Genomic DNA, 15,927 nt, shown 5'->3' with positions numbered 1-15,927 from the left:
ATTCAGCAGATATGTATTGAGTGTCGACTGTGTGATAGATGTTGGGGACATGACAGTGGGCAGCTCAAATAAAATGCCTGCCCTTATGGAGCTTCCACTCTTGTGAGGGAGAAAAATAAACAGATATTAATATAACGCCCGTGTGGTAAGTGCTGTCAAGAAAAGCAAAGGAGGGCAAGGGGATGGAAAGTGACAGTGGGGGCTACAAGTTTAGAGAACGTGGTAGGGAGGGTGTTGGTGACAGGGTCACATTGGAGTGTGACCCTGAACAAGGTGAGGGAGCAAACTGTTGATTGCCCCTAGGGGAAGAGTTGTGCAGGCAGGAAAAGCAGAAGGCAGGGATCCTGAGAGGTGAGATTGAGTCCCAAGTGCAGTAGGAGGACAGAGGAAAGCCTTGGGAAGGTGGAGTGACATGAACAGACTTGAGTTTCTAAAGCATCGTTCAGGTGTGTAGAGAATAGAATGGACCAGGTGCGGTGGCTCACGCCTGTAATCCAGCACTTCGGGAGGCCGAGGTGGGAGAATCTCCTGAGGCCAGGAGTTCCAGACCAGCTGTAGCACCAGAGTGATACCTAATGTCTACCAAAAAAGAGAGAAAAGGAGAATAGAATGTTTATGAGAGCTGGAAGAGGGGAAGCAGAAAACATGGCAGGAGACCATTGCCGGAAACCAGGCTAAGGATCAAGGTGGCTCAGATCAGCAAAGAGGTTGAACTTAGTGTACATTTTCAATGTAAAGCTGACAGATCTTGTGATTGTACTGGATAAGAAATATAAGAGAGAGGAACCGAGGGTGATTGGATTTGCCTTTGGTCTTCTGGCAAGTGTATGTTGAAGTTGAGCAGTTGAGAAGCAAGATCTTGGGTCCCTGGCTGTCTCTGCCCTTGCACACTGGTGTGGCCATTTGCACAGCTCCCTCAGGACCAAGCTCCCGGGCCAGTTGAAAACCGGAGGTTGGTGCTTTGTACAAAGCTCACCATCATCCCCCTTTGTTGTTTGCTGAAAAGATGATGTTGACGATCACCACTGTAATGGGTAGAATTGTGTCCTCATAAACAATGTATGTTCAATTTCTAATGAAGGTGGCCTCATTTGGACACAGGGTCTTTGCAGATGTAAGCAAGTTAAGATGAGGTTACTCTGGATTAGGGTGGACCTGAATCCAATGGCTGTTGTCCTCATAAGAAGAGGGACATTTGGATACAGACAGAACACACAGGGAATAATGCCATGGGAAGACAGAGGCAGAGATTGGAGTGATGCGCTTACAAGCCAGGGAGTGCCAAGGGTAGCTGGCAGCCAGCAGGACCTAGGAGGGAGGTGTGGATGGAACAGATCCTCCCTCAGAGTCTTCAGAAGGAACCAACCCTGCCAACACCTTGATATGGGACTTCCAGCCTCCGGAACTCTGAAATAATAAATTCCTGTTGTGTGAAGTCACTCAGGTTTTGGCTCTTCCTTGTGGTCACCCTAGGAAACTAGTAGAACCACCAGGTATTAAGTATTTATAATTTGCCATGCACAGTGCTAAGTTAAGGTGTGGACTTAGATACTTTATCCCGTAAAACTCCCTCAGCAGCACCAAAAGCAAAGTATTGTTGCCATCTCCGTTTTATAAGATGAGGAGATTGAGGTTCAGAAAAAAGTGAATTTTTCAAGGTCTTACAGCTAGTATGTGGCAAAACTTGGACACATACCAGGCTTTCTAACTCAAAAAATCCATGCCCTAACCATTATGCAACTCTGGGCCACAGTCAGGGGCCGAGATTCCAGGCACGCTTTGCCATTGGGATTTGCCGGTAAAGTTCATCACCACAAACTTTCCAGCCAGGAATCCCTGGGCTACTTTCCTCTGTTTTATTTGCTGTCATCAGAGTTCTGCTATTTATCACATCTCTCCCAGAAGATTCTTGGGGAACAGATGTGGCTTGGAATTTGATAAGAACGTCACTTCAACACATCCTTGCAGTCTGTTTGGAATCCTCACCCTGGAGAGACAGGGACAGCTGAACCAACAGCCCACGCCCTCTATGTTGGTATTAAAGTTTCTGGAAGCTCCAGAAACTACTTGAGACAATTAATAAGAGATCACTTCCACTTAAAGGAACATTTTAGAACGTGGGCATCACCAGGGCCAGGGCAATGGCTACTTTTCTGCTCTTTTCCTCTCCCATGGCAAAACTTCACAGCATATGTGGAGGCAGAAAGATCTGCCCAAGCCACTTGATGGAAGCAGGGCCATGTTTGTCCTGTTTACTGGGCACATCACCAGTGCCTAGCATCATGCCTAGAACAAAATTCCCAATAGAGCTTGTAGACCCGATGGAAGAACTGGAATCGTGACTGCAGCATGAATGCACACCAAGCTCATCTCGCCAAGCAAATGTTAGTGGTTGTATAAGAAACAGAAAAAGGAAATGACTGTTCTATCTGTGGCCATGTGCAAGGTGGATAGGAAAAGAGGAATAGGACCAGGATCTAAAACTGAACTTAAAATATTCTAGCAATAATTTGCTCACCACTGAACACTTGGCACTTAGGGCTTGATGATGGGGTGTGTTTAAGGGCATGGATTTAGGGGACAGGTAACTAGGCGTCACTTCCTAGTGGAATACGGACAAGTCACCTAGCTTTGCTAAGCCCTCCCTTCTTCATCTGTAAAATGAGGATAACAGCAGTTTCCACCCTACATATTTACTGTGGTAATTAATAAGATAATGCATATTGGAAGTAATCAGTGGGCATGGACATGGTTATTGTTATAAAGTCCAAACTAGTCCCAACATTGCCCTTTTTTTCTTTGGCACAAACACTTGGCCTTTGAGTATCACAAATTCTTTGTTCAGCCACCCTACTTGGTGGCTGGATCTCTCTGATTCTATTAGAGACAATTATCTGCTACATCTCAGAGAGATGCGAGTCAGCATCTGCAATTTGGTTTCTGAAGCCCAAGTGCTCATATCCTTTAGGAATCATAGGCCAAGGTTTGTAGATCCAGATCGTTTAATTCTAAAGGAGCACTGTTCTTTTCCCTTTGGCTGAAATATGCCTCCTGTATGCCCGCCTTGCCAGTCCTGTTGATATCATCACTTCCCCAAGAGCATCTCTTGCAGACCCACTCAGTGAGGTTAAGTCTTCCATTTAAACACTGCAAGAACAATGTGTACTTCTGTTTCAGGGGTCTCATTATGATCGATGTTAGGTGGTTATTTGTACAGGAGTGTAAGCTTCATGAGGGCAGGAACCTTGTCGTTCTAAATTCCCAGTGCCTATCTCAGTGTCTGACACATCCTAGACCCTTAATTAATGTTGACTGAATGAATTATCTAGCCTTCTAGGTGCTGGATAAGACTAGGAAAGTTGATGCATTTGGAAGGCACAATGAATTCCATCTCTGTCGCCCCTCTCAATTGAAGCTTTAAACAATATTGTTATTATTGATTGAAGAGCATGCATAACCAAACCCAAGGCGACAGGGACCACAGCTGACCAAGTTGGGTTGCAAATTAAACTGCAGCCATTTTTGATCATGTGGTTACTCTTCTTTTCCCTGATCCTTCTTGAAACACTTATTCTAAAACAAGGGTCAGCAGACTACTAGAGCCCAGGCTACTGCTTATTTTTGTAAATAAAGTTTTATTAGACCACAGTCACACTCATTCACTTGATCCAGACCGCCCTGCAAAGCCTATAATATTTCCTGTTTGGCCCTTTGTAGAGAAAGAGGGAATTTGATAAATCTGTTCTAGTTATCTATTGCTATATAGCAAATCATCCCCAAACATACAGGCTTAAAACATCAGCCACCCTATATTATCTGTCACGGTTTCTGTGGGTCAGGAGATTGGGAATGACCACTGATTGGTTGTGGCTTGAGATTTTTCATGCAATGGCTGGAGCACCTGGTCCTGAAGCTTATCATGTAGTACCAGGGTTTCTTCATGGGGTCTTGTGCCCTGGTCTAGCATGGTGGTCTTGGAGTCGAAAGGAAAGAAACGGACAGAAGCTACAGCCTCGGAAGTCATGGAGGGTCTCTTGACCACATTCTGTTCATTAAGGCAGCCACAGTGCCTCCCCGGGTTCAAGGGAGAAGGCAGAGACTCTGGCTCTGATTGGAGGAGTATCAAATATTTGTAGAAGTGTTTTAAAACCTGTATAAAGTATCACTTCCTTCGTGCTATGGGGACGGCTCTCAGAATGTAACTCCAAGAGAGGACAGAGAGATTTATATCGAAAACGAAAGCTTGATTAGAATAGTAGGAAGAAAAGGAAAGTTTTCTCTCATCCTATTAATGATTGCTGAGAAAGTGTTAGGAAAATCAGGATGAAAGGATTCTGTCAGCTTTACCTATTGACATCTCCCAGCCACCTTTTTAAGTGAATCAATTTTGATACTATCTGGTGATTATAATCAAGATAGGAAAAATATATTTATTAAAATGCAGACTCCCAGGTCACAGCCCAGAGCTCCTGAAGGAGAGGGAGTGCTTGCAATCTATATTGTAAGCAAAGATGCTCAGGTGATTCTGACATAGGCAGGAGGCACAGTCCTTTATAAAGAGTGGAATTTGCCTTGTTTAAGGTCACATACTGACCTGATGCTACTTGGCTTCATGTATTCTAATTATTATTAAGAATTTAAGCTACCTATGTAATAATTTTGTCTTAGGGATCTCTCAGATACATAATCCATTCAAAGTAATATAAATAAAAATAACTTTATTAGAGGGATATAAAGGTTTCTAACAGAAAACGGCTAAGCCTCATGAGAGGTTGGAAACTGAAAGCAAGGCCTCTGCTTGTTCTCTTCTTTGGTTTTTTTTCCCCTCTGCCTCAAACATCTATTTTCTTCCTCTTTGCCTGCACAGTGGTAGAAAAGGACCACGCTAGGCCGGGTGTGGTGGCTCATGCCTGTAGTCCCAGCAGTTTGGGAAACCTAGATGGGTGGATTGCTGATGGTCTGGAGTTTGAGAACAGCTTGGGCAACATGGTGAAACCCCATTTCTACTAAAAATACAAAAATTAACCGGGTGGAAGCCTGTAATCCCAGCTACTTGGGAGGCTGAGGCAAGAGAATTGCTTGAACTCAGGAGGAGGTGAGCCAAGATCATGCCACTGCACTCCAGCCTGGGCAACAGAGTGAGAATCTGTCTCAAAAACAAAAAACAAAACAAAACAAAACAAAACAAAAAAGAAAAGGACCGCTCTAGGAAGATCTGTGTATTCTCTGTTGAAGGACCCAGGACTGACTCCTTGGAGTGCCCTAATTCAAATTCTTAGGAGGGGGAATCCGATTGGCTTGGCTCAGGTTGAGGAACTTACCTCTGATCCAATCAGCTGTGGCCAGCTGTGTCCACTGCCCCATCAGAAGGTTCTTCTAATAACAAAGTTGGAAGAAGTGAAAGGCATGCTAGGATTTTCATTTCCCAATTAAACTGCAGTCATTTTTTATCACGTGGTTGCTCTTATTTTCTCTAATCCTTCTTGAAACACTTGTTCTAAAACGAGGGTCAGCAAACTCCTGCAGCCTAGGCCACTGCTTATTTTTGTAAATAAAGTTTTATTAGACCAGGGCCACACTCATTCACTTGATCCAGACCGTCCCGCAAAGCCTATAATATTTCCTGTTTTGCTCTTTATAGAGAAAGTTTGCTGGCTCCTGCTCTAGAATTCAGTTTGCTTCTATTTCTAAATTTTTGCCGTGCTTTTTGCATGTCCGTTCTGTTTTCCTTTAATCAGTATAGGGCACGTTGTTGAGGACAGGGCAAGACACTGGAAATCTTCACACATCCCTGTTTATTGATTTTTAAAACTATCTGTACAAATACAACAGTATTTCCTAAGATGCAGAGCACATAGCACTGCTGATTTGCAAGAAGATTTCAGTTGCTACTTGAGATTGTTTTAGGTGCTATGTAGTTGTGCTATTAAATAAAATTAAGCCATATTATGATAAGGTTATTTTCTGTGCCTTCTTTTACTCTTTCTAATTACTTGAACAAGCAAATCTCATTTGATGGCAATATGCTCTCTAACAACTTTCTAATATAATTTTTTCCTTTAACAAGGAGAAGACACAAAGCCTGACTCAGAACCTTCAGCAGCCAGCAGTATATAGCTAGAATTTACTGGCACTGCTTTGCTTTTATTTATTTTTATGCTTATCTTCCATTTATGACTTGTGATACTGGCTTGCCATTAATAGTGGTGATATAAGTTTCCTTTTCAAATTTAGTTAAGTTGAAATGTGACTAGATTTTTAAAATGCTAAGCAAATAACAGTTTAGGTGGCAGGAAGAAATGTGAAAAAAGGGATATGAATGATTGAAGTGCGGAAAAGCCTGAGCTACAGTAACTGACATAGTTTCGAAGCGGCCCTGGTGCCCAGAGGAGGGAGTGGCGGATTTGGTCTAAATGGAACCTCCAGATTAGAGGAGGAGATAACAGCCCTGTGGAATCTCAGATTTTCAAAGCAGTGCAAGAGTGTGGAAGGACGTCATAGACAGTGGGAGTCAAATGTTCAAAGGAAAAGAAAGAACAGGATGTGGTCATGGAATTGTTTGGCTTTCAAGAGCCACTGAAGGGCTTTCAGCGTTCAAGTGGCACAGTCAGAGCTGCATTTTCAGAACAATCATTAGCTGAAGCAAGTTAATCTCCCTGAGCCTCAGTGTGTTTATCTACGAAATGGGGGTAATTGACACAGATGTAGGCTGTCCACTGCTGTCCCTGGTGAAGGGGGAAATTCCCAGCCATTCTGCCCTGTCTCTCTTCCATGAGGAAGGCTAAGATGTCCTATCATGACTGCATCTGCACAGAAGGTGTCTAGGGCTCCTCCTCATCTTGGTTGGGGGAGTGGGAGGTAGTTGCAGATATTCAGGATTGTTGGATGGTGCCTTGACCGGTGGTGATGGGTCAGGAAAGATGTATTAGTCTGTTTTCATGCTGCTGATAAAGACATACCCAAGTCTGGGTAATTTATGAAAAAGAGGTTTAATGGACCCACAGTTCCATGTGCCTGGGGAGGCCTCATAGTCATGGTGGAAGGCTAAAGGCACGTCTTACATGGTAGCAGACAAGAGAGAATGAGAACCAAGAGAAAGGGGAAACCCCTTATAAAATCCTCCGATCTTGTGAGACTTATTCACTACCACTAGAACAGTATGCAGGAAACCGCTCCCATGATTCAATTATCTCCCACCAGTTCCCTCCCACAACAAGTGGGAATTATGGGAGCTACAATTCAAGATGAGATTTGAGTGAGGACACAGCCAGACCACATCAGAGGGTGTCCACTGTCAACGACAGCTCAGCAGCAAGCCCTTCCTACTGGGCTCTGGAGTTTCTCAGCTGAAAACTCTTCCGATCCCTCTGCTCATTTGTCTTCCAGCTAAATCACCTCCCTGACTCCTCCCTGCACTTGTCCTGGCCCCAGCTCTCTCTTAAATCCAAGAGCAGGAAGTCCCTGTCTCCATCTGACTCTACATCTTAGGAAAGTGACTCCCTTGTTAGGAAAGTGAGTCCCATGTTAGTAAGCATTGAGGAAGGAAAATACAGCCCTTGGGTACCAGAGAGAGAACAGAAGGAGGCAGGAAATAAACTGAAGACGCCCATCCTAGCACTCGGAGCCCTGTCTTGCCATGCATGTAAACAAATGGGTCTGCAGGAGCCACTCAGACTGGCAACTCTTCTTTTTTATTGTGGTGCTGGAGAAGAAAGAGGTTAATAAGAGTCCTCTGGCTGTGGAAGTGTGTGACAGGGACCCTTTTCCTAAGGTGTCCCAAATCCCTGGGTCTGTGTGGCCTTTGCCAGTTTGGCTGTGGTGAGAGAGAAGATGGTGAGGACAGGAGATGGGAACGCTGTGAGTTGGCAAGCTCAGCCCAGAAGCTTCAGTGCATGGATGCATGATCTGGAAGCTTCTGTGCATGAGTTTAGCCAGACCTTTTGGTGCCGGGATAAGAGCTGGATGGGGTGTGCAGAGCTGCCTTCCTGCTGCTAAGCTTGTTCTGTGTGTCATCCCTTCTAGCCTCAGGTCTCTGTTGTATCCTCTGGTCCTCCAGCTAAGTTGGGTGTAGCATCTAATTTCCTCGATCACCTGAACTCTGGCCCTAATTGGTTCCCTTACCCTCCTGAGCCTTGATTTCCTGCAATATGGGATTCACAGTGGCACCTACTTCCTAGGATCTTATGCAATACAAATGAATAACAATAAGTGAAAACCTGGAATTGTTTGGTCTTTAGAAAAGTGCTCAAAAATGTAGTGGTGATTAATATTATTGCCTGCAAAATATCTGACACAGTGTGTACAGTGAATGCTTCAATCTGATTGTTTCTTCCTCCAGGAAGCCTTCCTAGAAGCCGCCAAACCAGGTTAGGATTCTTCATAATGTGGTTCTGCCTTGTGCTTCCTATAAGGCTTCTTGAGAGAACCTGCTGGTCATTGTTCTCTCTGGCACAATCAAAACCAAAGAATGTTCAAAGAATGCTCCCCCTGGTTGGAGGAGTGGGAGAGGGGGTGGCACGCGGAAAATACTGATGTGTCTGTGAGCGACACTGGTTAACTGGCCCTGAATATGACCAGAGCACAGCTCATAGAAGGAAGCCCCAAAGACAACAGGAGAGGCTGTTAAAATATTAAATTAATCATCTCTGTAATTAATTTGCAAAATCTTTCTACCTCTCTGGAGTTAAGGGTCAGAGAATGTGCTTGTTTGTTTATTGCTGTATCCCCAGTGCTTAGCAGGTTCTTAGTGAACATTAAATACTTGAATTAATAAAGGAACAAGTGCCCTAATTGTAGTTTTGTCAGTCATTCACTCATTCCCTCGTTCAACAAATGTTTATTGAACATGTACTGTGAGCCAGGAGCTATTGCAGGCTCTTGGGTTACACCAGTAAACCAAACCAGTAAAGATACTTGCCCTCATGGGACTTACCTTCTAGCTAGGCACTGATACATTGCCTCTTACCCCAGAGGGATCAATATGCAATCATCTCCCCTGGAACCATCCTCTCTTGATTGAATTCAGCTATCCAAAGTGTGAGGTCAGGGCTGGATGCAGAGTCAGCCCTGTAATCTTAGCACTTTGGGAAGCTGGGGCAGGTGGATTGCTTGAGGCCAGGATACCAGCCTGGGCAACATAGTAAGACTTTGTCTCTACAAAAAATAAAAAATAAAAAAATTAGCTGGGCATGGTGGCACTTACCTGTAGCCCTAGCTACTTGGGAGGCTGAGGCAGGAGGATCGCTGAGTCCAGGAGTTCAAGTCTGCAGTGAGCTATGATCATGTAACTACCATCTAGGCTACAGTGAGTCATGATCGTACTACTGCAGTCTAGGTTGGGTGGCAGAGCAAGACCCTGTGTCTGAAAATATAAAAGTGTGAAGTCAATGGAAAACATTATCTGTTGTTTCAGAATCAACAGAGGGCACTTATACAAAGCTAAGTGTGGCTACAAATGAACACCAGCTGCTCATAACTGGCCCCCAGACTCCTTCCAACTGCCCTGACATGCTTACTCTCTTTCCCAGGTCATGCTTTCAGAACGAAAAGGCACAGATGAGCTCTATGCTGTGAAGATCCTGAAGAAGGATGTCGTGATCCAAGATGATGACGTGGAGTGCACTATGGTGGAGAAGCGGGTGCTGGCCCTACCCGGGAAGCCGCCCTTCCTGACCCAGCTCCACTCCTGCTTCCAGACCATGGTAACTTGTCCCATAGCCCTGGGTATTCCACCTCCAGGGCTTCACTAGGCTTTGGCCAAAGCTATCTTAGCAGCACTCACCACAGAGATACCTGCACCCTTCCCTTTCTAGACACAGAAAGATGTAAGGCCTAGGGAAGTCAGCTGAGAGTTCTGAGGTTGCTACTGAGAAATGCTCTCCCCTGAGGCAGGTGCTGTCTCAACTCAGATAAAGGAACTCAAGCAATTGGTTTTATAATCAACAGAGCAGGGCCTTTCTCTGACAGCAAGGGGTGACTTGGGGACAGGAGCTGGGTGAAAAGGTTCACAGCTTGTGGCTCTAGATGGTTCCATTCAGCCCTCCAGCCCTTTGGATAAATGCACAAGTACATCTCTGCAGGTTGCCTGAGGCCTTTGCATGGGCCTCGTTGGAGGGAGGATGTCGCCTGAGAACACAGCCCTGGAGGACTCTCAGGGAAGGTACACAGTGTCCTGGGAAGGAGCTAGTGAACTCAGAGCCATAGCTGCCAAGGTGAGAAGGCAGCTTTTGTCCACTTTCTGCTCTTGACTGTGATTTCAACCATATCTGCAAGAGCAAGAGTCCCTTCTTTAAGTAACGTCTTACCTTTTCCCTGTTCAAATTAGACCTTGGTTTCCATACCCAAGGACAGAGAGGTCAGAGCCCAAATGCGAAGGGGTACAAAGTTAATTGATGTCTTTTAGGCTTCTCAGGGCCAATGGCCTGGTGACTTAAGATGTTTTGGGGACTTTTCAAGATTAATTTTGACTCTATCCAGTTCTCAACTTACTGAGTAGAGTGACTGATTTTAGAGTCCAACCCACATATGAGATGGGACACTATAGCACTTTGCATCTAATTTGATGTCTTTAGTGATTTCCCTCTCTCTTTAATTCTTTTCTTTTATCTGTTCTATTATCTGCTGAAGATATCCTGGGCTGTGTGACCTGTCGCATTTTTATGGTCTGGGTTTCACTGACGAGAGAGGCTTGGGGCACCTCAACACGTTTCCTCTGTCTTCTGTATTTCGCGCAATTGGCAGCTGGTTCTGGACGCTAGATCAGACTCAGCTAGGATCTCTTTGGCAAGACCATAGATGGTGGCCTGTTCTTTCATCTGAAGACGTATAATGGCTGGTTGTCTCTCACAGTGACGTTGGCAGCGACTGATGCTTGATGCCTAGATCTGTTCATTCATTAGGGATTGTAAAATGGTGATGTCCTAATTCTATCGTTTATTTTTCATTTACTAGTGAGAATGCCTTTATAAAGAAGGGCCTCCCTTCACCTATTACTTGGTTCCCTGGTGGTATAGTTCATGTGAAAAAGGCAGGATAAATGCTTGATTCTTTCTCTTTATTTAATAGTTATCAAGATAATAAATAGGTTCACTATTGTGCTCCAAAGGTGGCTAAAGTTGGTTTTTTTTTTCTAGATGGGTTCTGGCTCTGTCTCCCCAGTTAGAGTGCAGTGGCATGATCATGGCTCACTGCAGCCTCGATCTCCCATGCTCAAGTGATCTTCCCACCTCAACCTCCCTAGTAGCTAGGACTAAAGGCACACACCACCACTCCCAGCTAATTTTTGTACTTTTAGTAGAGACCGGGTTTCACCATGTTGCCCAGACTGGTCTTGAACTCCTGGACTCAAGTGATTCACCTGCTTCGGCCTCCCAAAGTTCTGGGATTGCAGGCATGAGTCACCATGCCCGGCCAAAGTTGGCTTTTAAAATAAACTGCTTTGAGTGGAAGAAGAGAGACAATAGAAAGAAAAATATTAAGTGAATGATAATTTACATCATGCAATGGAGACTTGGCAAAGACCAGGAAAGGAGTACACCTAACCTTACTAGTCCAAATCTCTAGTCTTACCATGGGGATTTAAGGCCTAAAGGTGTTCAAGTGGTGATAGAGAGAGGGCTGGGATTTAAACCTCTAGGCTCCCCTACTCCCCTACCTTCTGCCTTTTCCATTGTTTATCCCCAAATGGATTCATTGACATCATCAGGCAAAGGACAGTCTCTGTGCAGTAAATCAACTAAGAAAGGGATCTTGTTTCTAGCAAAGAGGCTGAGCAGCAGCAGTTTTCCATTTCAGTTGGATATGTTGAGAGAGGGAGAAATTAATCATGGGTGACTAATGTTCATTGTAGTGTATTTGTTTGTGATTTATTGATTTAAAAGTGATTAAGTAGAGTAGATTTGAGATAATTCTTTTAATATTGAACCATCCCACTCACCTGTATTGCAATATGCTTTCTGGAATTAGAGAGCAGGGGCTGGGTGTACATAGAAATTTTGCAGAACTGTGGGTCCCCTCCAGGAATTGTCATGTGCCAGGGAAGAGAGACTGAGAACCATGAGAGCCTAGAACACAAGAGCTCAGTGGGTTTGGGTCTTGCATGGTGACATGATTTGGCTGTGTCCCCACCCAAATCTCATCTTGAATTGTAGTTCCCGTAATCCCCATGTGTCGTGGGAGGGACCCAGTGGGAGGTAATTGAATCATGGGGACAATTACCTCCATGCTGTTTTCATGACAGTGAGTGAATTCTCATGAGATCTGATGGTTTTATGAGGGACTTTTACCCCACTTCACTCTGCACTTCTCCTTGCTGCTGCCATGTGAAGAAAGACACGTTTGCTTCCCCTTCTGCCATGATCGTAAGTTTTCTGAGGCCTCTCTAGCCATGCTGAACTCCGAGTCAATTAAACCCCTTTCCTTTATAAATTACCCAGTCTCAGGTATGTCTAATGGATTAATGAGAATGGACTAATGCACATGGGAATGAAGACCTCCCCATGTTGGAGACCAATGCAGAATCTCCCCATCTGGCAAAGCCAAGGATGGAACAGATTGCTTTCTCAGTCGTTGAGGGTCAGATGAAGTCGTTAATCTATCTCTAGGCACTGTATCGATTGAAAGAAAAAAGTGCTTGCAGAGACACACTCACTGCAAGCAAGAGACCCTGGGATGCCAAGTGCAGTTGGCTGAGGGAAGAGCAGATCCCCTTCCATCTCACCTGCACTCTGCGCATATGCTCATTGAGTGAAATGCTCCAATTTAAATTATTTTTTCTCACTTTTTTTGGGCTAGGCACATATATTTTAATGTTGCATAAATTAAATGTATTTTCAAAGACTTATAATAATGCCTACTATATGTGAGGCACAAGGCAAACAATTTTAAGTCTCATGACAACTTAGATAGGTTCTGTCATCATTCCCATTGTGTGGACCAGGGGACTGAGGCCACACAGCTAGTGCATTTCAGGACCAGGATTTGAATCCAGGCAGTCTGGCTTTAAAGAGTTTTGCATTTAACTGCTATGCTCTGAGATCTTTTTTAAAAAAGTTATATATATATATATGTATATGTATGTGTATTATATGTATATGAATAAGTATATGTATTTTTAGAGACAGGGTCTTGCTCTGTGGCCCAGGTTTGAGTGCAGTGGAACAATCATAGCTCACTGCAGCCTTGGACTCCTGGGCTGAATAGATCCTCCTGCCTCAGCCTCTCTAGTAGCTAGGACTGCAAGCATGCACCACCATGCCCAGTTAATATTTAAAAATATTTTGTAGAAACAGGGTCTTGCTGTGTTACCTAGGCTGGTCTCAAACTCCTATGCTCAAGCAATCCTCCTACCTTGGCCTCCCAAAGTGCTGGGATTACAAGTATGAGCCACCACGCCCATCCTGAGGTCTTTTGAGTGTGGATCACCCAAAGACCACTCCACCCGACACCCCTGGGTTGGAATCCCCCCTGCAGGCCTGTCTCCAGGCTCCACCAGGAGCCTGTGCTCTAATCTAGCCATAGTCACCTATCACCTGTTTAGTGAAGCCACAGTACCTCCACCTCTTAGCTTCTCTATCTCTGCATGAAACTTGACGTTCTATCTGAGCCTCTACCATGCATGGGCCTCCAACAAGGTTGCTTCATTCCAGCCTCACAAAAATCTTGCAATGAAAGTGATTATCTACTGTCCCATTTTGCAGGTGAAAGGATTGAGGATCAGGGCTGCATGGTAGTTCTTCCTCAACACAGCACTGGGTCATTGGCTCATTGAGCTCAGAGCCCAAGCTTTTGTTAGTACATCATGTTGAGTTACCACCAAAATGGCCTTGACAATGATGATACAAACAAGAACAAAAAGCAGCAGCTAACAGTAATAGGTTGAGCACTCTACTCAGCACTTTAGCTGTGTTATCGCATTTTATCCTCCTGACACCTCTATTGGAAAGGTACTATTTCTAACTTTAATTTACAGACAAGAATGCTGACATTCAGAGAAGTTAAGTAACTCATGCACCGTCACACAGCTGCTAAGTAGTGGAGCTAAGATTTGCTCTTCAAGACTCTAGAACCCCAAACCTGGAAGCCTTTGCTAACCTACCTGTGCCTTAACTTCACATTCTTGATATTGGTTTATAGAGTATTTTCACTTTACAGCCAGGCACAGTGGCTCACGCCTGTAACCCCAGCACTTCAGGTGTAGGCAAGTGGATTGCTTGAACCCAGGAGGTCAAGACCATCCTGGGCAACATGGCAAAATCCTATCTCTACAAAAAATTAGCTGGGAGTGGTGCACGTACCTGTAGTCCCAGCTACCCAGGAGGCTGAGGTGGGAGGATCAACTGAGCCTGGGAGGTCAAGGCTGCAGTGAGCCGTGATTGTGTCACTGCACTCCAGCCTGAGCTACAGACTGATAAATAAAATAGAAAATATTTTTACTTTTACGATCACATCTAATCTTCACAAAAACACTGTAAGTACTATGGTCCACATTTCTACTCAATGGAAACTGACTCCCAGAAAGATGAAATGGCCCAAGTTCCACAATTGGTAAGTGGCAAGTCCAGGGCTTGAGCTCAGGTTTTCTAATAGGCTTTTGGGTGTTTTTTTTTTCTCCTGCTATAAAAGAGTCACCCCGCTTATCCTACAGGGATATTGCAAGGGTTAGGTAAGATTTTATCCATGGTAATGATTATTAAAATTTAGGGAGCACTGCATATACATGAGGCAAACCGTCGTTATTACGGCTAAAGTGAGCAGGAAGATGATACCTCTTTCTGGGGATGTCCTCGAAAATGGTCATCTGGCTCCCACTCATTTTCTAGCATTGCATGGCCTGAATCTGCAGAGCAGGGCTTCAGAGGAGGCAGTGGAGCTGGAACAGGCGGTATCCGTAAAAGGGCATTACTGCCTGTATACAGAGAGTACTAATGCTTACTGATTATTTCAACAAAGACTTATTCATTGAAATAATTGTATCAGGCCCCAAAGCATGATGAGGTACGAAACAGATAAAGTCCCTGTTCCTTTGGAATTTACATTCTCTTGGGGGAGACTGATAATAAACTATAACAATGACACAAAGTAAAGAGGATGGAGATGGATGGATTGGGGCAGAAAGATGCTATTTTTGATAGGATCATCAAGGAAGGTCTCTCTGATAAGGATGACATTTGAGCAGAGACCGGGGCAAGCAAGGGAGCGGGGCATGTGGCTATCTAGGGGCAGAGTGTTCCAGGCAGCAAGAAGAGTGCGTGTGAATGCCAGCGGCATGAGCATGCTCCGCGTGTTTGAGCAACAGCGAGGAGGCCGGTGTCGCCCCGGTGGGTTGTCATTTTGTATTTTGTGGCCCAGAATTCTTTTTGAATCAGCTACCTTTTAAAAAAGAGACAAATCCAATATAACATGCTGTAAATTTGATGTTTTTCTTGCTAGAGACTTAGAATTTTGAAGATAAAAGATTCTTAATGGACTTTTTAAAAATCTCGAAAGTGGTCAAAATACTGGATAAAAGTGAAGGAGACAACCAGCAATGTACAAAACCATTTTTTAAAAATCAATTTTAAAATGATGCAAATTCAATTTTTAAAAACTTATTTAAAAAAGCAAAGTTACATCAGAAATATTCTTATATTGGAATAAAAATATATTTCAAACATATGCATGGCACGGTGTTAACAGAAAATGTAGGGTATTAAATCCTATTTAAGATATTATTTTAAGTGTGTTAAAAGTGAATATTCACATGGAAAAGAATCAGAAGGGGGCATAAACAAATCAAAATATTGATTTGATTTAGGGAGGGGTCTGTGGGTTAAGTGCCTTCTTTTTGAACTTACGTCATTTCAGAAGTAGTTATAATATAGCCGTTTAAGTTTTTTTTAATGTACCGCAAGATGGCAAAGTTAATACCCAAATAGATGCAAAAGCTCC

The 15,927-nt window shown here is 44.0% G+C and overlaps 1 protein-coding gene across 2 annotated transcripts in view; it reads left to right on the top strand.

The window, feature by feature from the left end:
• The window catches only part of PRKCB (protein kinase C beta), a 382,718-nt gene that overhangs the window by 306,913 nt on the left and 59,878 nt on the right, over positions 1 to 15,927 (top strand). For both annotated transcript variants that reach the window (XM_025370488.1, XM_025370487.1), the window contains exon 10: positions 9,528 to 9,701. In XM_025370488.1, coding sequence (XP_025226273.1) covers positions 9,528 to 9,701 — 174 coding nt within the window. The remainder of the gene's footprint in view (positions 1 to 9,527; positions 9,702 to 15,927) is intronic.

Source organism: Theropithecus gelada, chromosome 20 (genome assembly GCF_003255815.1).
Source record: "Theropithecus gelada isolate Dixy chromosome 20, Tgel_1.0, whole genome shotgun sequence".
Lineage (NCBI taxonomy): Eukaryota > Metazoa > Chordata > Mammalia > Primates > Cercopithecidae > Theropithecus > Theropithecus gelada.
This window is presented reverse-complemented; position numbering and strand designations above follow the sequence as displayed.